The 26,085-nt window shown below is 40.8% G+C and overlaps 1 protein-coding gene across 1 annotated transcript in view; it reads left to right on the forward strand.

The window, feature by feature from the left end:
- Positions 1–21,250, forward strand: part of LAPTM4B (lysosomal protein transmembrane 4 beta) — a gene marked incomplete at its 3' end in the record, with an annotated part of 58,829 nt that extends 37,579 nt beyond the window's left edge. Inside the window, exons 6-7 of the mRNA XM_084281556.1 lie at positions 1,842–1,937; positions 21,176–21,250. Of these exons, the coding sequence (XP_084137682.1) occupies positions 1,842–1,937; positions 21,176–21,250 (171 nt within the window). The remainder of the gene's footprint in view (positions 1–1,841; positions 1,938–21,175) is intronic.
- Positions 21,251–26,085: the final 4,835 nt, after the last annotated feature.

Consider the following 26,085-nt stretch of genomic DNA (forward strand, 5'->3'; position numbering starts at 1 on the left):
ACTCTTCCTGATCTGCAGGCAAGCAATCTGTGAGTCATGTGGTGTCCTGAGAAACACAGCTCCTGTGTGACAGCTCTGGGGAGGGAGGAAGCACAGGGCAGCTGAAGAGGATAAGAGGCTTTTGGAAGGTCATCAGTGCAAGTGAGTCACAAAAATATGACTCACTCCGAGAGATACACATGCAAATCCAATCAGCGCTGGCAGTTCAATTTGCACACAGTAGGTTTGTGGAAGGACTGCTATGCAGAGCCCGCTGAGTAAAAATATAATCTGGGTGCTATCAAATCATGTTGTTCACCTCATCACTGTCGTGTGTGGCTGTGTGGGAAGCAGAAAGCTCCACAGGGAGCTACTTAATCCCACCAGCCTTGTCCGTGGCATGCTGAGGATCTGAGTCCTGCTCCTCCACGTGTTCTTGCCTCCTGTCTTCCATCCAGCCACTTTGCTCCTTGCTGCTGGCCAGACTGGAACCTCTCCTGCTGGCAGAGGAGATGTGAGCGTTTTGCCTAACCAGTTATAAAAGAAGTGCAGACTCCTAGTTCTTTGCCAGGCAGACTCCTAGCTCTTTGCTATCTGGAGCCAAGTGAGCTCCAGGAAAAATAACACAGAGAAGTTTATGGTCCTGCAGTAGGAATATTGCTGCAATAACATTTTTTTCTTTATACTGAAAAAAAAATAAATATGTATTTGCAATAAGGATTAAAAGGATAGAAGTAATTTCAGATTTCAGTAAAAACTTGTACACTGGCAGTTTTCTCTGGTCAGGCAAGAATAGGAAGACCACAGACTATTCCGGTCATATGGAATACGTTGATTTAATCTCAGATGAAATGAAAAGGAGTATTGAAACTATGCATGTGATGAATGGAGTCATCACATAGTCACCAGCTAGGCTTCCAACCACAGGACAAGGAGAGGTTCCTGTAATTTTCTTGATGATATTTCAGTCGCCAGCTTGCTTGTGCTCTTTCTACTGGGGTTTGATTCAGCTTTCTGAAGACTACTGCCACTCTGTGATAATACTTAAACAGCCTTACCATGGAGGAATCTAGAACGTGTTTCTGTTTATTTTTTCTATTGTACCTGAGGCATTCTGCATCTTCAACACCTTCTCTGTTTTGTCATGATCTGGTTTGTATGCTCATTTTACATTGTAAACCTCACCCCTGCTGGTGTGCAACATCCTATGCAGAGCAGCGAGGTGTCTGACTGAACTCACATCTCTCTGTATTTAGAGAGGCATGAGAAAGAAAGCTTGCATATATGACCTTCTCATTTAAGTAAAAGAGGGGTTAAAAGGTATCGGATCACTTACAGAATCCCTGCACAAACTTATAGTCACTGCAGCAAGCAAAGTGACTGTCCCAAGCTTCTCCCAGGCTCATATTCATATTTATATTTATATTAGTATTTCTTTTTTTAAATACCCTGGTTTGTGTACAGAGCCCTGAAGAGCATGACTCACTCCACACTACTCTGCCTGCTCTTTCTACTCCTTTGTTCCTTCTATCACAAGACTGAGGTGAGCACAAAATTTACAAGGTGTCGTGGAAAGGTTCCTTTATGTTATGGCCTTTCATAAAGGCACAGAACAAAAAGATAGGAGGCTGAAATTTCTCTAGCAAAAGAAAGTTTGATAATCATATATTTTTTTCCTAGTAATTAGCTTGTTTATTTGTTTTCATGGGGCTTGAAGTATTTACATGTATGCTCCCCTTCTGTTTTCAATGTCAAGCCAGAGCTCTCAACCAGTCCAGGTTCAAGAATTTGCACAAACCTATGGCAGGAAATTTTGTATGGCTTATCTGCTGCACATAATGATAACTGCCTTCTCTTTGCAGGGTTACTTGATAAGCTGCGTGTGGAACTGTTACCGATACATTAACAGCAGGAACAACTCGGATGTGTTGGTGTACATTACCACCAATGACACTGCGGTAAGGACGTTAGACCACAGAGAAAATGTTTGTCTAATATTGTGCTAATATGTCTATTTTCTATTAATTTCTGAATCCTTAGTTAGCCATCTTCATTTCTTTGAGGGTCCTCATCTGCTGGTTATGTTTAGACTTGAGTTTTACTGACTTGGGGTGCTGTTGTTGCTAAAAGTACTGGTTTTATTTTATGCACAGTCTGCTAAAGAATCTGTGTTAGGCATAAACTACAGCTGATCTCATGGGCCCAGGAATGCCCCCAGCCCTGAACTCTCCAGCTGTGTGATAATCTCATGTTAAGACGTGAGATGGCAAAGCCCCCACTGTTGTGTGGGATGAAATGGGTCATTTAGCCTGGAAGGCCACACCATGGGATGCCACAGCTGGAACTGTGATCAGTTCAGGGACTGATTAGGACCCAGAGATGCCATGCTCTACACCTGCTGTGAAATGTGAATTTAGCTATAGAAGCTGTGATTTAGGGCACTCATCACTCAGTGTAGTGCTTTGCACCATCACAGAGAGGATCTAAAAAGCAACACAGGTTCAGTGATTCATCTCCCAGCACACAATGGTTTTGTAAAGTAAGGAGACAACGAAACAAAAAGCAACATGAGAGAAGTGAATAAACAGATTTTAACCACAAAGGATGGAATATGTCAGTTCACTTTATAGTATCCTAGTGCTGACATGCATACATGCAGGATGCTACGGCTAAGCAAAGTCTTGCTGGTTGTAGAAGGCACTGAATGAATGCATTCCCTGGAAAGAGCTAGTTCTGTTTTCAGTGATGTCTGTGGAGCTGACCCACACTGAGGGCAGTGTGTCAGATCAGTCCATGGGTGACACCACTGGTTTATGGAATGAGTTTATGTAAATTTTATCTTTACATAATTTATATAACTGAATGACAGCTGCACGATCGTGGTTCTTGGGATCATCTAAAATTTCAGGACTGCCCTCCTCAGGTTTTCCAGAAGTGTGGGTGGTCTACACATGCTGAGACATTAGATCAACCACTTAAAACCATGAGAATGAGGGACTCCTGTGTGGATTCAAGGGCTAGAAAACTGCTTTGACGTGAAAGCTGTAATTCTCACATGATCACTTGTGTTCAGCATCTGTAGTTCTAAGAGAAGCATAGGAAGTTTTACAGGCTACGATCAGAACTGGTAATCAGGAAATTTAAGTATAAAAATACGGGTTTATTGAAAGCTAAGACATATATGTACATTTTTTTCACATACTTTATTTACAGGAATCTACTTTGAGTAAAAGCAGGAGTTTTCTGTGAAATAATTTCGATAGCTCTTTTGTTCAGCCTGTAGGTCATTGTAACTCATCTTCAACCATTGCTAACTACACAAACCACAGCACTGGCAGGCTCAGCAGTGGGAGAATGTCAGCTGAGCTATCAAGGAAACTAAATTTACCAAGGCTTTTTAAATCCTGTGTTAAAAACACATGCTCCACTGCTTCCTTTACAAAGCAGAAGACTTTGGTTTTCATGCATGCGTGGCTATGAGAACTTATCTCAATACTTTTGTGTTCACTATAAAATTATGTGTTTAATTACCAAAGTAATCTAAGATGCCTCCTCATCTTTAAATTTCTTGTGAGTGTTTCCGTGGGGAAAGGAAGCCCTTTTACCCTGTTTTACATATGGCATATGCTTGCATTGAGTTCAGTTTAACTTTGCTTATCTTGATCTTACAAGACAGCTACAGCACAGGCAGGTTTTGAGAAAGGCTGTGTGTCCCTGGCTAGTGCCCTGACCATTGGACTTGTCTTCCTTCCCCAATATTTACATTCTCTTCATGTGAACATAGCCAGAATCTGTTGCTTTCAGCTACAACGTATATGTTGTTCATTCCTTGTAAGTTCAATGGAATGATGTTAGGTCAGGTCCTGTAGAAAGTGCTGTGTGGGAATTTCTCCACTAACCATCTTCTTCACCACAAAATTCTGGTTCAGGAGTACAGAAAGGCACAGGAGCAATGCCACTGGAGAAGAGTTTCTCAGGCCCTGCCAGAGAGGCAGGAAGGGAGAGTCACTAACAGCCTGGTTTTTGAACTCATTACTTGGGATGGAGGCAAGCCTCATGCAAAGCCATTTCTGACGGCTTCTCTCCAACAAGGATAAGTTCCTTTACCTCCAGGTGATGCAGTAACTCTCCACCTCTTGCACATCTTTCCCTGACAAACTCCATGGATGCCTGCCAGTGCCCTGCACTTAGGGATGTGATGGAGGAGCTGATGTACTACTAAGCAGCCCTTCTTTCTTATGTTCAGTGTTAAGCTTTAGCAAGGAACAACAGAGTTTGTAGAGTTAAATATTCATCCTCTTCCATTTTGAATCAAAAGATTGTTTTTCCTTCCCTTCACCCCCAATCTGAGGACTGAAAAAGTTTTTTTTTTTTTTTCTTTTGATGCATAGGCTGAAAGAGATCAGCAAAAATCCTTTTTCACATAATTTTTAAAAAGTGAACTCAACACAATTGGAAAAAAGTGGTTTGAAAACAAAGTGTGGAAGAATAGGGCTTAGAAAGTCGAGTGCTGAGGACCTTTGAGAGTTTAGGATTCTTGAGGAAGCCTCATAAAAATTTGAAATGTTCTGATAGGTCACTGCTGTCTGCTGAATTCCCTCAACACTCAAGTGTATTTATGTATGAAACAATGGGTTTGATGATAGGAAACTTCTTTTGGCAAGGCCCTTTACCCCAACATGCTTTTCAAGTACAAACTACAAGTTTCTGAAAAAATGTGGGTCAATCTCTGCCCTCTACTTCAAAAGAAATGTATAATTTTTAGAATCAATCCTGCTGCCTGAATTCCAGCAGAGCTGTAGGTCCTAGCTGTAGGGCAGATTCTTGTATTCAGGGATTTTTTTTTGTACATACTTGTCACTATCACTAGCTAAAAGAATAACAATCCATACAAATGGAAGTAAAAATCTGAACTTAAATATGGGACTAGGCATAATAGCTACATTTTAATGTAACAAGGTTTAAATATGTCCTGATACTTCTAAAATCTAGAGATCAGGTCCCAGCTATTATTTCCTGATATCTCCTGTGCCATATACAAGGTATAAGTAATGCCTCTTATCTATATGCTGCACCCAAGATTATTTTTGAAGTTATTAAGTTTTCAATTGCTAGACATGGCATTACCAAAAACATTTGGTACTTCATAAAGATCAACTGTATGAGGTTCAACAGGACCAAGTGCCAAATCCTGCACTTGGGGCACAACAACCCCATCCAATACTCCAGGCTAGGGTAGAATGGCTGGAAAGCTGTGCAGAGGAAAAGGATATGGGGGTGTTGGTCAATATCTGGCTGAATATGAGCCAGCAGTGTGCTCAGGTGGCCAAGAAGGCCAACAACATCCTGGCTTCTGCCAGGAATAGTGTGGTCACTAGGACTAGGGAAGTGATTGTCCCTTTGTACTCGGCTCTAGTGAGGCCGCACCTCGAGTACTGTGTTCAGTTTTGGGCCCCTCAGCACAAGAAGGACATTGAGGTGATGGGGCATGTCCAAAGAAGGACAAGAAAGCTGGTGAAGGGTCTAGAGAACACGTCTTTTGAGGAGCAGCTGAGGGAATTGGGGTTGTTTAGTTTGGAGAAAAAGAGGCTCAGGGGAGACCTTACTGTATTTTACAATTACTTTAAAGGAGGTTGTAGTGAGGTGGGGTTCAGGCTCTTCTCCCAAGCACCGAGTGATAACATGAGGAGAATTGGCCTCAAGTTGAGACAGGGGAAGCTTAGGCTGGGTATTAGGAGAAATTTTTTCACTGCAAGGATTGTGTGGCATTGAAACAGGCTGCCCAGGGAAGTGGTTGAGTCACTGTCCCTGGAGGTCTTCAAGAAAAGTGTAGATGTAGAACTTAGTAGCATGGTTTAGTGTTGGATTTCAGTACTAGGTTAAAGGTTGGACCAAATGATCTTAGAAGTCTCTTCCAACCTGAACAATTCTATGATTCTGTTTAATATGGAGTTTAGATATAGACTGGAGCATGGGTTTGTTTACTGTGAAATTTGAAAGATTCAAAATCTCCCTGCAGTTACATAAATACATGTATATTCAATGAAGCTAAGAAATTTACTGCTACAAACATTATATTACTTTGTCTTACAACTAAGTTGGTTGAGCTGTCTTTGAAAAATATGTTAAAAATGACATGCACCTTATTTCTATTGTTATTTGCACTCAGGAAAAATAAGTGTCAGTAAGAGATCAATAACAAATCATCAGCAAACTCATCCTTGCATTCAAAATTCAATGCACCAAAAGGATTTATCCTGAAAATGGAAAAAAAAAATGGATAAACCCATGTTCTCTAATAACTACAATTACAGAAAATTGAATTGCCATAGAAAATCACTTGAATTACATTTGTGTTATGATTGCTTGATGACTGCTATGTGCCACATTTTGAAGGGACACCCATGCCTGTTGCAAGAGAAGACATGTCAGCTATTATATTTATTATTATTTATTCTCTGGTCTATTAAAATCTTGGAAAAATCAAATTCTTCAATGTTCTATTGGCAGATAAATATGAATTTACTTATAGCTTCATAAAGATAATTATTTTCCCTCTTCTGATGTTTGAACAGGGAGTTGCCTGTTCTACTGGCTTGAAAATATATCTAAATTCCAATTTAAATGGAAATATAAAATTATTGACTGAGATTTTGTTGAGAAAAACAATCAAATCCATACTAGTTGGGATATCATGACACAAGAGGTAAAAAGGGTCCATAGTTACTTTCTGGCTGCACCAGCTGCGAACCCTACTGAGATGATTGGATTACAGGTCCCGTTCTTACAAAAGGAGGAAACATCTTTATTATAAAGCAACAGTATTTTGTTCAAAAGAGTAAGAATCTGTGATTTTATTTAAGTGGCTCTCCAATCCAGCAAGTTGTTCTGAAAATAATAACCGGATTATCTTTTGTTTTACTGCATTTCTTAATTTACCAGTGGCAAAACACATAAGCACACCTGCATATCGCATCCAAAAGTGGTTAGAAGAATGGACAATTCCTTAAGCACAGTAGCGAGGGCTTGTTTCTTGTTACTTACTTGCTCCTTGACTCTGTGCGTTTGGAAGTCCTTGGTGTGTCTCACAATGAGTTACTCCATTTCTATCTAAGAGCAAGCCCATCAAGAATCTGAATTTATGTTGAGAGTGAATAGGTCTCAACAGCAATACTCCTTCATCTTCTTGGCTGGCCTTATGGTGGAAAGCTACAGGTGTTACCTTCCAAGAGACAAGCTTTTGGCTTGTCTGCCCTCACACAGAAGTGCTCTGCCAGTCCTGGTCACCAATACTACCATGCATATGCTGTACCTTCTTCTCTGACAATCCTCCAGAGATCCCCACTGCAGAAATACTTTATTTTTTTAAATATTCAGTTGTCTCCCTCTCTTCCTACTTATTGTCCAATTCTCGCTCCACTAAAAAACATAAGAATAACTTCAGTGTGGACTAATTTGGTGGGAAAATTCACAGTGCAGGAATTTCCAGTTAGTTCTCCCTGATCAAACTGTTTCTTATAAATAACACTCATAGATCTGAACTGTAAGTAACCTGATAGCTATAGTTATTAGCTCCCAGATAATCTGATTTTTGTCACTCAGTGTAAGTGGTTTAAGCCGTAATTTTTGCAAGCGTGCCATCTGGAACAAACAAGCATTCTTCCCTGCTGCTGGCTGTAAATGGGATGCTCACATTACCCCTGTGAGGTGAGACATCCTCCTTCTGTGGCCTTCTAAGTTCAACACCAGAGCTGTGTACCCAGCTTGGCTCCATGAACAGTGTGTGTTATGGGGTGGGGGCACCAGCTGGTGCCGGGCTGGGGAACAGCCAGGACCCCAGCCAAAGGGAAGACATGACCCTGTTATGTGCCTGGGGTTGGTAATGGCAGGACCTGGAGATCCAGCTGTGTACCTTAGTCACAGAAGCCTCAGGGTTGCTCGAGAATATGTTATCATCTCACCCCCCTAAGCTTTATTCCAGTACTGTAAGAGATTTTGGCATGGCAGTAAGGTGGCTCCCACGCAACGAACCATAATAACCTGAAGGTTGCTTTTTCTACTTTCCCAATCTGGGATTGCTTTTTCCTGCCAACTGCTTCGAGCACTCCATGGATGAAGATCAGTTTTCTACACTGATTTAAACTGTGACTGCAGTGCCATGGAAATGACTGTCCAAATTGGAAAAACTGCCAAGTTATGAGTGTGGAGGATTACCCAAAGTTAGACATTTTGTTCTCCATAGGAGGAATGGCTCCTTTGTGCTCTTGGACAACTGGGGAATTTCATTATTTTATTTTTAACACTCACCATAGCCAATCAGTGGAAGCCAATCTGGTCATGCTGCCAGCGAGGATAAAATATAAAGCCGTAAATCTCTCCTCAAATTGGGATTTAGATTCTTATGTACTTTATCAAATTGCTTTAAGGATCCTATCTGACATACGTTTATCTGTAACAGTTAATAAGTTACTTGGTAAGTTATTCATTTTTGGTTTTGTCTTCAGCACAGATACATTCCTTTTGTGGACATGACATCAACCAAGTAGTCTGAAATTAATCTGCCAACACTATTCTTTTGTTTGTTCTCCCTTTCCCAGAGCAACAGGGACCCATTTGAGAAGTGCAGAGTTAGGTCTTTCATTCCTGCTGGATGATTCCTCTGAGCAGAGGCAGGAATATTCTTTGGTGAGGTTGGAAGAGCCATTCTTTGTGTTACTGTCTTATTCTGCATGTGTGGAAGGTGATTAGTTTGTGTACAGAAGGAGAGAAGGATCCTTAGACTCTTTCCAATTAAACAGACAGAAGTGTGAGGTGGAGCCCAGAGGCAGACAAACTGTGCCCAAGAGTTCTTGTTTCTGATAGGCTCTTTGGGACCTGTTATTTCCAAATACTGAGCCAGTTTTGAGAGAGTACGTGTCTGAGTTCAAGGTACCTTTGAGAAAATTCCTGCTTTAAAGGTATTTTCCATAACGCGGCATAAAATTCCTAGAAACTTGGCAATGCTCACCAAGGAGTTGGTCTTGCATGGTGGTTCGTATGCATACCGTTATGGCTGGGCCACTACATCAGAGGCATCTTTTTCCACTGAGTAGTAACCATGAGCATACTTTGAAGTGAGCACACACCACAAATGAATACCGCTGCCGTGACTCACTCTCTGAGCCCTTCTCGGAGCCTTCAGCTGTGTGCAGGCAGAGGAGTTCCCACCTTCCCTGGTGGAAACTGTCTGATAAAGCCTGCAAGAGGGAAAGCAGGAGGCAGAGAAGAGGAAGAAGAAGCAGATGCAGGAAAAAAACACACAGTATATAAACAGAACTACCAAGCACTTGAAATAAAGGTGGTAATTAGCTACGTGTAATAGTCGGCATGAGATCTGGAAGTATCATTTAAGGGCTGGATCTGTTTCTCTTCAGAATGGCTCTTATACGCTCGAATTGTGAGTTCCCACAGCAAAGTCTTTAATCAGAGAATCTTCAAAGGGCTCAAGTCCCACGTGGATGCCAGCATTCACGTCTCTCTCATGTGTGCGTGCGCTTCCTCTTCTAATTGATTCTGAATTGCAGGAAAGTATCCTAACAGTCTGCTTCTGCCAACAAACATCTATACAGCTGCTCCAGCACTTCACTTTCTACCTGAAGTCTCATCCTTTGTCAGTTGTCCTTTAATCTTAATGAGGAGATTGTGTTGCTTTTTTTTTTTTTTTCAGCCTTTCACATCTTCATATCATCTATACGCAGCTCTTTCTTCCACTGCTTCCTTGTTTATGCAAGGATTTTCTCTTAAATTCCAGCATTCCCTGAGGTCAAAATTGCTTCATGCTGCCTGCTTGCTCTGTTTCTTAGGGCTACTTGTTAATCACACTTTTTGTTACAGGTCTCACCTATTACTTACTGGCTGATGTTAGAAGCCAGCTGTGCTGCTCAGATAGGCTATTAATGGTGTCAATTTTGGGGCAAACGCCCTTTAAAGATTAAAAATAAGGCTTACAGAACATTTTCAATTGTCATTACAGTCATTACATTTACACTTACATTTACATTTACATTTACTTAAAAGTCGAATTACAAATAAAAATGCATGTTTATCTATTTTCCCCAGTGTAATTTAAAAGTAAATAAATAAATAGATATCTAGAGCTGTTTGCAACTCAAATACTGGAATTACTCTAACACATGAAAATCAGTAAGAAGTTTGATACAGAAAGAGATAAATCTGTTTTCACTGTTCATAATTAAATTTGAAAAGACATAACATAGAGATGTGTAATTTGAATCTTTCAAATCTTTTTCAATTTACTAATTAGGAGTGTTGCAATGTAGGAAAAAATACAGAGTGTTTATAAAGTTGCAGAGTTTCTTTACAGACCCTTTTTTTTCCTAACAGGCTCAATTCATTACCATCTGGCGGCTGCTGTTTTGTGGGCTTGAAAAAATGAGTTGACGTCCTAGGTATAATTCTGAGGATATGTATCAGTGCGGCTAAAGCCGATGACAGCTTAAATCCTTATTGCCAAGGATATACGGGTGTACAAGCTGAGCCTTGTGTGAGTTTTCCAGGACAGGCTCGAGTTGTAGTTACACTGTGCGATGAAGCAGGGGGAAGCCTGAATCCACCCCAGCAGTATTGTTCAGACCGGAAAGTGCAGCAGGATGCGAGATGCCAAGCCCTGGCAGCGGTTAGACATGTTGTGGCTCTCCAGCCACAGAACTGGCCCATGCTGGAAGCCCTGCTCCTCTGCTAAGCTGCCTTTCATCTTTAAAGCTAGCTCAGCCTTTGCATCACACCCCCTTGCACAGTGCGAGTCAGGTCATAGCCAAGTGGAGGAGCAACTCTTTGCACGTCCCAGATATTTTAGCCCCGAGCCTCTGTGCCAAAACTCACCCATCACCCTAAGCTATGTAGATACAGAAATAACATCCTCTGAAACTTGGGTGGGAGGGAGCTGCCGTCGCCGGCAGTTCAGTAGGTGGCATTGTTCTCCTAGAGATTGCGCTGAGGCAACGCTCAGCACCATATCACGGAGGAGTACACGCAGCTGCGGCTGTTTTGCCGAGGGTGTGACAACAATCCAGAAGGCTGACTTCCTGCAGTTGTTAGCTTCTGGTGATTTCTGGACCATTCTTCCAGTCTGCCTTCGTTTTCCGTAAAGACGATAGCTTCCAGTAGAGCAACTGCTTTCTTCCCAAGCCTCCCTCAGGACTCTTTATGGACGTAGGACTTCCTCCACTGCAGCCTGCCCTGGGCTGCACAGCGCTTACGGTCTCAGTCCTTTGTCTTATGAGCAGTGAGAAAAGCAAGGTCTGCTCTAATTGAACTCCGTGACAAACCCTCCTTAACTCTGGAAAGAACAAGGCTGAGCTGTCAGTCGTGTGCCAAATTTAGATGTGAAAAAAATCATGAGAGCTTCTGTTTGACAGGTGCTTTACAAATGTGATTTACTAACATTAACAGATTTCCACATAAACATACAGCTTTTCCCTCAAGCTGTCAGTTCATCACCTTTCATGACACCAGTGCTTTGTAGTTTTAACACAGCATTACAATAATTCTGTTATAAACAAGGGAAACATTCAGCTTTCACTAGGAAGTGCCTACATGCACTGTGTAATATATAAATATATATATATATTAATAAAAATAGTAATTAGTGAAAAATAATTGTGGAAGACAGAAGTAGGCATCTCAAAGTCCCATGTCTTACTGCCCCCAGATGTTATGATGAGATTTCTACCCCAAATTTTACAATTGGCCCATCTCTCCGTTGTGGTGCCAAAGACCCTTGTTCAATCACCCCACATCCCTAGGCAGATAGGGAGGGAAAAATGGTCCATCTGGTGAGATGGAGATAAAATGGAAGCCTTTCCAGCAGTATCTGTAATGCAAGAACGTCTCCCACAAGATCACCACGCCTATTAAACAATTTGGCTGCCCTGTGTGAGCTATTTATAGGTTCCCATCTTCTTAACTCTTGAGTGGAAGCAAAATGTAATCATACGAGGAGACAAGGTTGGAGATGCATGTTAGTAATTAAAAAGTCCATCAAAAGATTAGTGTGCTCTCACAGCCTCTGCACTCAGGATGACACACCAACCATTTGGTACACAGAGTTGTAATATGCTTCTCCAAGTCATCAGTACTGGTGACATGCAGTCAAGTACCCCTTAGGAATCATATATTCATCCAGCAAACGCTCATTTTGAAAGCAAGAAGGATGTGCTCTGTCCGCACAAGATCATGATGCACGGCAGGAGGTGCAGCAGAAGAGGGCTGGCCAATGTGTAGGAAAGGCTTTTGTGGCCTGAGGTGAACTATCACTCCGTGCCTTTGAATGGGGAGGGTAATTACACCATTATTCTGGATGACTTTTATGAGGTTGCACACGATGAAAAAAAGACAATAGTTTCCTCAATCCAATTTTCTTCCCACGCAAGAGCAATCACAATCTGTCCCTAAATTTTGCTGTGTCCTAGTAATATATACATTTATTCATCTATCTGTAGCGCTGGAAACATTGTGCTGCTTCATTACCGAAATCCATAAACTCATGTAAAGTAGCAAAACAGTGTCTTAGAGAGCTGGTGGCTTGGAGTAAATAAGCAGTTTTGGGAAAAGAAAAAAAAAAAAAAAAAAAAAAAAAAACCACCACAAAACAACATACCAAGTCTAACTCTGTACAGATGATTTTTCAGCATTGAGGCTTACTTTTTGTCTGAATGGAATTATGAATTATCTCAGAGCTATTCTGCTTCCAGTTAGTCCATCTGTAATCATTCTAGTGTGGTTTCTAATGGAAATGCACACATATAAACATACAAACTTCCTGTCCATGTCGAGAGGAAGGTTTCCTGGGATTTATTTAACAAATAACGAATCATGAAATGCTTAAACAAATCATAATTAACTAGCACGTTTGGGGCAAACTTTTCAAGCAAATGCAGCTGTAAATAAAGCAAAGAAAAACATTTCCTATTTGATATTAAATATTACTTGGCTCTGACATAAAGCTCTGGCCCTATATCCAGGGCTTTTTAAACTGGGGATAGGGGAAGGAGAAGAAGGCAGATGGGAAGCTTTTTTGTAAACATAGCTCTCGTAACTTTTTTAAAAACAGTTCCTTTGATTGCACTCATGTGACCAGGGCAGCCATTTACACTGTAAACAGGCACCTTGAAAGCAGATACTTCTAAGCAGCAGAGAAAAAGAATTGCTTCCACAGGGCTGTTGATCTCATCTGGAAGAACACAGCTAACACGGGTCAAGTGGGAGAAAGTGCCTGGTCCTCTCTTGAGCATGGAGAAAGCTTCATTCAGGTGGAGGTCAGCTCCCTCCTCAGCACCCCTCCTGCTTCTCTAACTTGCCTGATCTTGACCTTGCCAGCCAAGACCTGTCCATATATGCCTGCACTGCTCTGTCTTCATTTCTTTTACTGTTACCTCTTGTACTTCTCTTCCTTCAATATCCACCACTAATCGCTGCGGTCTGCATGGACCTCTCACCTCATCCAGCAGAGCTGTCCGTACATGTACATGCACAGCTGCAGCTAAAAATGCTAAGCCCTACTTCTTTCTCCAGTGCTTACCCTGTATGAAACTTTTAATAACTGTTTCTTGCCTTAGAATTACCCATATTTTTCCTGGTTCTCCACTCTGAGGAAAAAGCTCTTCACCAGAAGGCTGCCAGTCTTTTCATACAGTCAATGTAAAGTGTGTTTTCATGCTCATGGGTTAAAAGGCTTTTCCCTGAATTCTTAGCGGATTTAGTTTTAATACTTCCTGATTCAGTCAATCTCTCTCTCTTGACAATCTCAGTGTGTGTAATCCATTGTTCCTCCAGGCCAAATTGTCCATCCAGTTATATTTTCACCCCAATCTGCTAGGTATGCTAATAATCACCCTAAAAGCTCATGTTACCTCATTTTAATTTTACATTTTCTTCTGTCATACTCAAAAACAAAGCAAGGAGACAAACAAAAAGCACACATTACCAATTTGACAGGAAAACATTGCAAAGAGAGAATCGTTCTCATCCTTTTCTGTGTGCAGAGTGAAGCGATAGGAAATGCAGAATCTGCTTTCCCCAGGTGACCTTCATAATATTTGTCTCCAACACAAGGAGAGGGCTGTTGGGATTATCTTGAACCGGACAGGTCATGTCAGCAGCCTTCCCTTCAGAGCTGTTTGTAGGCTGTCTGCTCGCTCCACTACAGCTGAACGTGGTTTAGGTTGCGGTTAATGGCTTCTCACGGCACCGCAGCTGTGGAAGGAAATCCCTCTCCCCTTGGCCGGGTGAATGACAGGAGAGCAGAGAAGTGAGCATGGAGTTAGACAATGTGATTACACACTGTGAAACCCACTGTGGACCACAGAACAGTAACACCTGTGCATTCATCAATGCCCTGCCTCCGTTGGTACAAGTAGGTGCTGGGTCTCATGCTGGGATTACTGAGATGAAAGGAACCCAGAGCAGAGGATTTTTGCAACTAGGCTTGTGTGGCTGGAGGCTTCATATTGCAATCAAGCTGTCCCTGAACCTGATGCATCAGCCCTGTGCGACATCGAGGAGAAATTTTATCCTGAATTTGGAAAGGAAGTGGAAAAAAAAAAAGGCTAGCCACAGTAGGGAAGACCTTCAGTAACTCTTTATTTCAGCCTGCAGCTGTGCCAGCACTCCTCCTGTCAGCACACCGGTGCTGCATGTTGGGCAGAAGTTCCCGGGCGAGGAAATTCCTGTGGTTCAGCACTTTTACCCATGACTTGGTCCAACAACACTCTGGTGAATCCTGCCTGGGCTCTGCCATACTCTCCATCACTTTGTGGTTACTCTCCCTCCCTTTTTAAGTAAACAGAGAGAAAGGCCTGTACCCATTGACACTCTGTACATCAGCTGCATGAGAGAAAAGCTCCTTTTGCCCTCTTTTTCCTCTCTGTGTATCTGCATGGGCCTCCTGTAGGGATTCTTGTTAATGGTCTGGGTGTCTGGGATGCAAATGTCACTTCTGCAGGAGACTGAGAAGTGCTGCACACATAGCTGTGGTGGAGAGTGTGGGGTAAACATTTCCAGGCATAGGTCAAATATCTAGCAAATATACATTTAGTTTGTAAGTATTTCCACAATTTAGTCCATGTTTCATACAGTCATATGCAAGTTTCACCCAAGAGAGTTTTAAATCTGTCTTTAGGTCTGGAACACTTTTCAGGATGTTTCAAATAATGTGCCTGTTTTACAAATGTGAAATCCTTCTGCAACCAAGTCAAACAAATTGCTAAAACTCAAAATGTCAGAGACAGGACCAGGACTGAATTGCAGTAGTGATGACCCTAATCCTACTCAACCATTGTCATCTGTCCCTCTTTATATATCGTGTATCGATGTAGTGTGAAGTCATTTGGCGTGAACGTCTGGAGCTTTTATTGAAAAAACTCTCAGGTGGTGTTTGCTGCGACCCTCTGCAATGTGTTCACATTGCTTCACAAACTCTCACAGTAAAGCTGGAAGTTGCTGCACCATGGAAATGCTCACCCAGGTTATAGAGAGCTGGAAGATGATCGCTTGTTTATGAAGTGCTAGAGTTCAAGCACGTATTCCTCCCAAATTCATGAAGTGATACACTGTGTTTCACAGCACAGTTGAAGTACAGAGCATTCATAAGGCTGATCCCAGAACAAGCCTCTCACTTCAAGAAGCTGGGATGGGTCTTGTTCATGGCTGAAGAGTTCTCAAATACTAGGCAGCAGCTTGCTCCTCTGTATTTCATACATAAAAAACTGAATTTAAATTATTTTACAGTAAATCTGTGTTGTTTTTTTTTTTTTGTTTTGGTTTGGTTTGGTTTGGTTTGGTTTGTTTTTTTACAATTTTTTTATCCAACGTGATTGATGCATAGGACTTTTTTTTTCCTTTTTATTTTTTTCCAAATCTATTCTGTAATTTATAATCCTGGCTTTACAGACAGGAGATTGAAGGGCTGATGCATCTCCAAGCTGAAGTTTGAGAGAACATCTTGAATGCTGACTACCACCATCAGCACTTACCATAGACATTTTTAATCTATAGCTTTTTTGGGCATTATCAAGTACATTTCTGTGCTAGGAATTGTCATAAAAATGAAGTGTTTCAGAGCTGTCTCTAACAATGTTTGTTTCTAACAAGACATCAACAAGGTATTTTGCCATGGGAACTCACAAAAGCCTCACATAGCTGCTGCCAGCCAAAATATTGTTCAAACCAAAAGCTGTTTTGTGACAATTGTATGATTCCACTCAGTGAAGAGTACAAATGGCTGTGGGAAAATGTTATTCAAAGCTCCCTCTGAAGACCCAGCAAGACTGCTGTTAAGTTCAGTGAGTTATGGGTCAGATCCTCAAGAATGCAGAAATAATCAATTCATCAAATATTTAAGTTTACTCACACAGGACTAAGTACATTTTGTCCTGTAGAAATGTACTAGACACCAAACATATCTAAGATCTTGAGTTCAAACAGGAATACATGTAGCAATATGAGAGAACTTGCACATATCCTGAAGAAAGAAAAATTTCTACTAGAAATTCAGCTAAATGGGGAAACAGCTGGAAAAATATAGAAGGATTATTGAAATGATGCAATTCCCTACCCCCCCAAGGGGAAAAAAAAAAAAAAAAAAACACCTTTGGGCCAAGATTAATTCTGAACTATTTGAATATACAAGTATTTGCCTGTGTTTCTTTTTAGGCATATTTCTAAGCAATAACTGTATGAAATTCCACTCAAAAACAGATTAACCAGGATGTAAAAAATAAGAAATGACATATGCTTATACTAACTGAATATGTTATAGCCAGTGGGAAACTTATATGGTAATTATTTCTTCCAGAGAAGGTCATTCTTTATCTTGCACTTTAAAATAGAGAGAAGCTTATGTAATACAATTATCCAAATAAGTTGGATGACACCAGCTAAGTCAGGACCAGGATTTCTTATGGGTCAGTTCTGGATTATTTCTGTGTATTATACAAGACTGCTTATCACAAAATGATTAAATGGTATTGGGAGCAAAGCCCAGCATCCAGGACTCTCTGTCCCACTTAAGCACTAACTGTGAGGTTATGAAGCCACACTTTCTCTTATTTTATTTCCTTCCCGATGGATTATTGCACACTTGGCCTTGCTATGACAACAGAAGGGTGGAAAACGGCCTTCCAGCCTACCTGATAACCTTCTGTCTGAGGCATTCATACAAGAGATGGGCACTTTGGGTTTGAACTGTCTTGGTTTGGGAGCCCCTAGACTACTGATCTCACAGTCTCTGGGCAATGATTTTTATCACTAATTATACAAACAGCAAGTAATATCAGCTCTTTTTTTTTGGATGCGTATTAAAGGATGATATTACAATCATTCATGGTTTTTAGATACCATTATAAGGATTGTGAAAGAATTTAGGTACTTCTGTCCTTTGGGTTTTAGGCATCCTGTAGGACTGGACCCTAATCTTCCAAATGTGCTAGCTGGTCTAGCCATAAAACCCCAGAATTTTGCTTCACAGAAATCACTGGGTTCCATAAAATGGGGGCCCTTTATCTTTACTCTTTATAATAACTTTCAAGTGACAATCTCAAACGCTCTGTGAGCATTAGTCCCAGAGCATCCAGGGGAACAAACGCGCATTTTTCTCAATTCACAACAAACAAACAAGGAAATGCTCTAATGTAGTGCCCAGGAAGCAAAATGCTTCAGTTGTTTTAGTGCATATTCTGCCTTGAGGATACCATGGACCTAAAATATTTTTGACATTCAGTAATTATTCTAGACTGTATCCATTCTATTTAGGTTCTCAGATAAAAGTGAGTAGTGAGTTTCTGTCTACTTTTCCAGCTTCTGAATTCACCCTTTGGCTCAGTGACTGGTTTCCATTTTAAGTCTCTAGAGAACTTAATGTTTTTCCAGAATAATTAAGCAGTTTTATGTCCAAGGAACTTATCTGTTTCCATTAAACCATGTTGAGATTTAAAATTAAGACGATAGATGAGAAAAATACCATCATCCAGATTTTCATCTCAGCCACTTTGGTGTAAATTCATCCATAAAAATTCTAATGGAATTCTCTTTTTCTTGAGATTTTTGTAGGTGTTTAACTGTTTTAACAGTAAAAAGTTAAAAGCTGAGATAATTCAGCTCTTATCTTTTTCCCTTTGTCCAAAATATACTTAACTGAAAGGACAGAAAAAATTGTAAGGGAAGTAATGGCCTGAAACTCTTCCTGTCAAAAACAATGAAAACGTACTCTTACAGGCAGAGTTGCAAGATTTGTAACTATAGTGTTTTAAGAGTTATTAAAATTGTCTTGGAAGCTGAATGATGACTATTTATACTTACAGTTGACAACTGATTAAGTAACAGTAAAAAAAACACACATTGACTGAAAGATAACCAGTCCATATTTTCTTTGTCTAACTCAAACGCTGCTAAGCAAAAGTAGTAATTTTGAATACTGCTTATTCTGCACTCATTGTTTTTTACAGCTCACAATTCTGTTCCTGTCAAGGAAATGGATGATGAGGGTACTCCAATATTTAAACACAAAAATGAGTTGGGAATAAGCCTGTAAACTCATCACTGATGGAACTATTCACCAGCAATAATAACCCTTGACAGCAATAAAGTGACCCTAGACCTTACAGAAATTTGAAAACACTCTTTAGCCTTCTACCACAGATAATTTATTGTGAAACTTATGGACCTCTTTGGTGATCTCTCCAATTCATACCTCATACACCTTGAATTTTCCAACAGAAGTCCGTATGCCTTAGCATATCATCAATGACTTTTACAATATGTCTCCTCTAGGCGTTCCTATCTTCCCTTTCTTCTTGTGGAACTGTTGGGAGGTCAGAAAGCATTTTCTGAGGCTCCTTGGGGTCACTGACTTGATAATTTTGGGGTCCATGGAGCAAAGCAGAGCATTCACCTCCCCAGAGCCTCACGAGGAGGCTCTTCTCCTACCTGAAGGATTTCATTTCACACGAGTGAAGGCAGCCAAGAAGCTCACTCGTATCAGCAAATCCTTCAGGAGACCTGTTGCAAATGACAGTAACCACAGTGCTGAAGTAGTAAGATTGATGTAACCACAGTAGTTTTAGGATTCATTGATCTAAAAGAGAGAGGATCAGAGCACACTGTTCTTTTTTAATCAACTGGTAGACTTGGGAAATGGACAGCTTTTTGGATTGAGTCTGCTGTCATTTCGCATTATGCCTGATGAAATGGACTCTAAACCTGAAAGAAATAGACGACAGTTTGGAGCTGAGCATTACGAGAATGTGAAAAGAAAGCTAAATCATCACAAAGTGAACTTAATTCATTTTAGGTTATCGGTGGATTAGATTTAATTACTAATTATATTGTTTTATATACAACTAATGAATGTGTTTCAGTATGTTTGAGAAACTAGTGTTTTTTTCAGAAACACGAGGATTTTACTAGGGATCCTAGAAAATTCTTAAACTGATGACCAGCACCAAGGATAGGATCTCAGTTTTAATGTTCTTCACAGTTTAAATGTTCTAGCAAAGTGATTTACTGAGGTTACATTGTAACTTATATTTATGATTTTTTTTTATCACAACATTTATATGAAGTTCTATAAGCTGTACTGATTTCAAGAGATAAGTATTCTGCCTTAAGTTGTTTAATTGTTGACACCATTTATTAAATGCTTATTAAATGCTTTCTAAGACAGAGCTTTTTAGATTTTGCCATGGATGTATGCATCATATATTACATTTACAAGCTCAAACGTATGGTGTTCATAAGGAGCAACAACTCCAACAATTTCCTTTTCTAAATGATGAAACTTTTTTGATTAAGGGCTGAAGATGCGAAGGTATCTGTTTTGTAATCCAACAAACGTGCACAAATATACTTGAACACACAGTGCATGTTTGTAAACTCACATAAGGACAATGTGAATCACCCTTGGAACCATCCTACAAAGGACTGATCCAAAGCCTATTTAAATCTATAGAAAGATTGCCACTGACTTTATTATGTTGTGGCTGAGGTCCAAAATAGATGAACATGGATGTTTCTTCACAGGAAATATATTATCAACTTCTTTAAAAACTGGTGAAATCCTCTCATGGCAAAACTCCCATCAATTTTAATGGTGTCAGGGTTTTCCCTGTACACGTTTAGACATTCAGCCTCATGTGCCCTTTAATGACCAAGAAGTGATGCTGATATAGCTGGAAATTCCACTGTGAATAATTGATTTTCAGCTGCATAAAGTACCTCTGCCAGTGCACCACAGCTGATATTTTTACACGCTATTGATAGATTTTAGGGAATGCACACTCATTTTTCATTTAGACATCCATTTCACTCTCAGTCCCTGCTGGGATTCACAGACCAAGTGCTCTTTCACCTTTTCACATGCAAGCTACTTAATGTCAGTGCTGGTGACTTTAAAAAATGGCATGGTAGCTAGCATGCTGGTTTACAGAAGTAGAAACTTTGGTTCAAATCCCTCTGCCCTGTGTGGCCTAAACTTGCACCTCCCATGCCCTAGGAAGCTGTCAGGCCTCCCATGAATGGGGATGATATATGATTAAAGCTGTCCTAATTTCTATCAGATGTTTAAGTATTTACTGAAGAGCTTATGGTAATGTATGTCTTCCCTCTCACAGCTGAGAGCCCCTAAAGCACAAAACTGGAGATTTATTTAGACGTTGGTAATTTGTTCTCAATTTTCTTTCCTTCCGCCTACCCCAACTTCTTCCAGTGAGACCTCAGAAAGAGAGGTTTGGGGGACATTCCTCACTCTGGTTTAGCAGCCTGAGCACTCCTCCAGGAGACATGGTTTAAGCACTGTAGACAGAGACAGCTGTGGAATAAGCATCTACTGTCACCGTCAGATTGAAGAAATTCAGGTACCAGCAATCAGTGGCCTTTGGCTGAAATCATGCTGCCACTGGAGTCAATAAGAATGAGAAGAAATATTTTCCTTCATTATGAAAACCGACACATAAATTGAAAAGGAGGAACTTTAAACTAATACTGTTTCATTTTCTAACTAATCAGCTCCTGATGGCTCTATTTTGTTATTTTTTAGCACAAGGCCTTTTTATCCATTTTTTTTTCCTTGTAATTTTTATCAGCTGGCTTCTTTTTAGAAAATATAACCTTGTTTTTTCTTTTTTTTTTTTTCTCTTTCCTGCAGGTGCTGTTGCCACCATATGATGATCCTGTGAATGGAGCTGCTAAAGATCCACCACCACCTTATGTGTCAGCATAAGTGAGAGAGTGCTGTGTACCTAGGGAGGATAGCTTTACTTTTCAGACACTGGAGCAATAGTTTGATAATTTCACTTCCAGGATATAACCTCTATGGGTTATACGTTGCTGTTTTGCTGACATATTGAAACCTAAATTGTATGATTAAAATTCTGTAGATAGTTTTAATAATTTGCTGCAACCACAGTAGTGTGCTGAACTAGTTTCAGAACAATTCTGGGTAGCGATAAGGTTACAGTAGTTGCTGAGTAGCTTTGTCCACCACGCCTGACATGCAGTGCTACAGGATGGAGAACTTGGCATTCTCAATCATGTTTAGAGTGTGATGCCCTTTTTTTTTTTTTTAATTTATAAAACTTCCAAAGCATTACAAATGTGTTTCTCAGATGCCCACTTCGACCTTCAGAATACAGACCAAGTCCAAGAAGTGACATTCAGCTTCATTCCTGTTCTGCGAAAATCTATGAGTAAGCATGCTTACTCATATGAAAAGTGATGATTGCAAGAAGGATGAAAGTTATGTACTATTCTCATCAACCTGGCTAGTGAGAAACCAATTTAATGGGGAAAAATAAGTATGGAAATTCAGAGTGGACAAAAGCACTCTGTGATGTGTAACAAGCCAGAACCTGCGGTCTACAAGGACTCAGTCCCAGCCTGTAACCATTCTAATGGTCAAAAAAACCACCCAAAACAACAACTTCTTACCAACTTCTGGTAATTTTCTTTTCCTGCCCGTACACCATTTTCCTCTCCAGAAACTTCTCAAGTAGCATTTTGAGGTCAAAAACTGCCTGTTTTTAAAGTCCCATGGTTAGGTGGCAAAGCTGCATCTTTCACACTCGATATGCAAATGTTTTCCCATTGGAATGTGCCTGTAAATATCGCAGTGTTTTGCTGGGTGTGAAGTAAATTATGCAGATTCCAAGATATATGTTCCCAGCCTGTGGGAAACTTATGCATGCACCTTCCTGGAGCATTAGCAGATACCTTTAGCGTGTTTCGTATACGTCAGCGTGAGGATTTCAGATTCCTTTTATAACCAAACTGGTTATGCTGAGAATCTTCCTCATGGGACTCATCCATCCACGAATGCTTGCGTGAGGTATTTTTTTTTTCTTCCCCAGAGAAGTGCCTCCTGCACACGTAACTTTTTGTTGCTGATGAAGGTTCTACTTTTACTGAAAAGGACAAGGAAATATAATGTCTATCTCTACCTCTCACTGCTCCCCCCCTGTGGTGCCTCCTCTGCATTTGGGGTGATTAAGTAGGCTGAAGCAAGGCTGATGCCACTGCACAGAGGAAAATTGCAGTGCAGAGCTGAGGGATGGTTCGGAGGGGCACCAGAAGCACCCAAGGGGCCATCCCTCCTTTGGCTAGCTGGCACGTGAGCCCACACCCTTCCCAGGGAGGATGCCTGTTCTCACCTGCAGTGCATTGGCTCTATCCTGCAGACCGAAGAAGAGTGGAGCTTTTCCTGCCTTTTTCTGGAAAAGACCTTTTCAGGGGAACACGGGACCGACAACTTCTTTTCACAGAGGTTCTCACCGTGACCTGTCCTTGCAGAGGCCATGGAAGGAAGGGTAACACGCTCTTTCTGCCTGTCTTTTCCACACCCCTGGAAAAAGCAGGTCCCAATCTGCCTCTTGGCATCTTACTTTGTGGTTCATTCACTCTGAGATCAAACTAAGCAATGCTTTTGACTGAACCAACCCTGAAGTCCATCCATTGATCCCTGTCACAGTCCTACTGCTTCCTTCAGAATAACTCCATGTATAATGATCTCATTGCAGTTGTCTTTGGGAATTAATCTGAATTTAGGGGGTTGGGCTGGTGGGGCTTCTGAGCTTCGTTTTCTTTCATTCTTGACAGATTTGTGAAGGATTTTAAATAGTCATCTGTTTGAGAAAAGCTGGTTGTAAATACATCGCATCTGTGTATACAAACTTCTCTACAATAAAGGGTGTTTCCTCAAAACTGTGGAAATCTTTTTTTGTTGGTCTCCCAAGCACAAACCTACATTGATTCCTTTCCAGTCAATCTGACACGGCAGGATTTTCTCTGTAAATCAAGTAAGCAGCAGGTTTTCATCCAACTTTCCATCCATATTGTGTAAGAGGAGAAAAGAATAGTAAATTTATCAGATAATTTATTGTACAATAAAAACAAGAAATAATTGAAGTTTCTATTTTGTTGTCCAGAACTGCAGACAGTTTCCCAGGTCTGATGAAGTGTGTGATGCAGAACAGGGATATACTGAGCTCTACTGAAAGCTATGGCTTCTTTTTTTCCACCTCATTACAAGGGATAACGTTGTGCTAATTCACATGAAATTTCTGTAGACTTTAGCTTGTCCAACTAAGAAGAATTCTCTACGCATACCATACGTGCGTAAGTGTGACTGCATGTGTGCTCCTGCCAGTTCTCCTTGTGTCTTGGAGCTGGGCCAGTTTGAGTTAAAGGAGGCAGGGTTGTGGAGGGGGCAGATAATGCAACCTATGTTCAGCTCTACTGATGTTCTAGAGGACCCGTGGGGGAAGACGAGTTGCCCTGCTCTCAAGGAGGCCAGATTCTCTGGGTCACATGAAAAGAAAGAACCCCAGAGTAAGTTTTTTTTTTGTCCTCAGTTGTTGAATTCGTTCTCCATTTCTGTGTCTAATCCTGGGGAATTCACACTACAGCTTTTCTGTAATTCATTTTTATTACTCAGTCATCTGTGACACACAAAGCCATTAAAAACCTGGCTTGTTAAGTTGTTGGGAGCTTTGGGGACTGCTTGCTTTTCTCACTATTTCTTGCAGTTTTCCATGTCTCCTAGATATTAGGAGTGTGTACTTACTCAAATTTGCTCCTGTTTTCTTATCTTAAATTCTGTTGTGGCAGTTTATAGTAATAATATCTGGTAACTTGAAGAGTGAAAAGAAAATATTTTCAGGTATGTTCATATGGAACATCATAAATATGGAGTCAAGGTCAGCAAATAGCAATCTAAACCTTGACAGTACAAGAAATGTAAGTAGATATTTTGCTGAGATTTTGTGTTGTTGTTGTTGTTGTCTGTTTTTTGATGTTTGTTTGTTTGTTTTAGTATTAGTTGTAAGGCATTTTAGGCTTCACCAAGCCAACACATGCTAAAGCACAAATCCCATTTCTCTCATCTGTGCCTGATGCTCTTATTCCTGATGGAACAATGTAGCTTCCCTTTCTCAAATACACATCCGTGCATCACGCTGCAGAAAGTAAAGAGGTATTCAAGAAGAGATGTATTCAAGAAGAGACGTATCATGCATGTAGCAGGGCTGGCTACTTGGCAGGAGAAAGGAGGCTGGCCACTTGGCTACTAGAGGAGAAGCTTGCTAGCTAGCAGTGTGGCACTTGTAAGTACATGAAATTTTCTAAAACAATTATTAACTATTATTTTAGTTGCTAGTCTGTCTGTATTTCTTTGGGAAAGCCCTTGGTCTCTAAAAACAGCCCAGACTTGATATTTTACCAAAGGCCACATCAGATGAACTCATGGCCAAGAAAAGCTTGGCAAGGAAACAGAGGGAAAAATAATGTACATCCTTTAAGCAACACAGAGAGACAGGTGTCATTGCGTTGAGAGGTTCACCACAAAAAAAAAAAAAAATGGTTGGCTGATGTGCTCTCTTTCTCCCATGTTATGGTCAGGAGGAAATATTGCTCCTGTAACCCGTTACATTATCTGTAATGCCAAGTGTGATTCAGATTTTCATCACTGGAGTGGATGATGCCTTGATTCCTACCAAACTGTCTGGTTTGACAGGACTCTGAGCATATAGTGGCTGCTTTTTCCAGAGCTAACTCATATCCTTGCCATTTATATGTCTATACTGGGTATACTAGGTGCAGAATTTGCTATCAGGTACCACAAAAAGGTATTTCACGAAAAATTTTGGTGCCTGTGGCTATGGAGATGTTCCAGCACTATCTCAGTTCCCAGCTCTGAGAAACCCCAAACAGCAGCCATAGCTATCTAAAGGGAGGCTTGGCTCTGATAAATCGGGATTAGAGTTCTTTCAGGGAAGGACTCTGGTATTTGTAAATGATGGCTCCACACCCATGGATTTGACCCAAAATGGTTCTGCAACGTGGCCAGTTTTTCAGCTGAATAGCTCAGCAGGGTGTGGAAGCCAGATCTGTGACCTTCTGCCTGCATCCTCCGTCTACCTCCAGCAGGATACAAAGCAACAGGAGTGAAAACCCCCTTGTCACTCCGCCAGCAGATATCAAGTCATTTCAAAGCAAAAAGGCAGTCCTTCAAATATACCCTAGACAATGATCTACTATGGTAGCTTATTTTAAATGAAGAGTTTATGTGAAATTCAATACAGTAATTCATTTTGTTTTCTTTCAGTTTATTCAAACCTTGCTGATAGAAGGGCTTTCAGACAGTCATGAAACATCTTTGTCCTCTGTAGCAAAAGCTGGACTTAAGCAATTGGCCTGAGCTGAGGACACCAGGTCACTTGGAAGGCAGAATAAACAGCAAGGAGATGAATCAGGCATGTAGCAGGGCTGGCTACTTGGCTTCATGGAGAAGCTTGCTAGCCAGCAGGGAGAGGAGCTGTGAAGCTACTCTAAGAGAGGGAGCTGCAGCATAGTAGAGGCTTTGCAGCCATTCCAGGTCTTCTGCTTGCTCTTCCAGGTCAGCGTGACCAGGAATATCAGGGACGAGTAATCTGCAGCTTTTTAGCCCCAAATTTGGGCACCATTCCAGTACCTAAGTGCATCCTGCTAATAACTCTAACACAATTCTGCTTTCATGTAGACTATTTCTGAGTATACAAATTTATTTTTTTTTTTTTGGGGGGG

This window comes from Netta rufina (assembly GCF_964035555.1).
Source record: "Netta rufina genome assembly, chromosome: 2".
NCBI classification, from domain to species: Eukaryota; Metazoa; Chordata; class Aves; order Anseriformes; family Anatidae; genus Netta; species Netta rufina.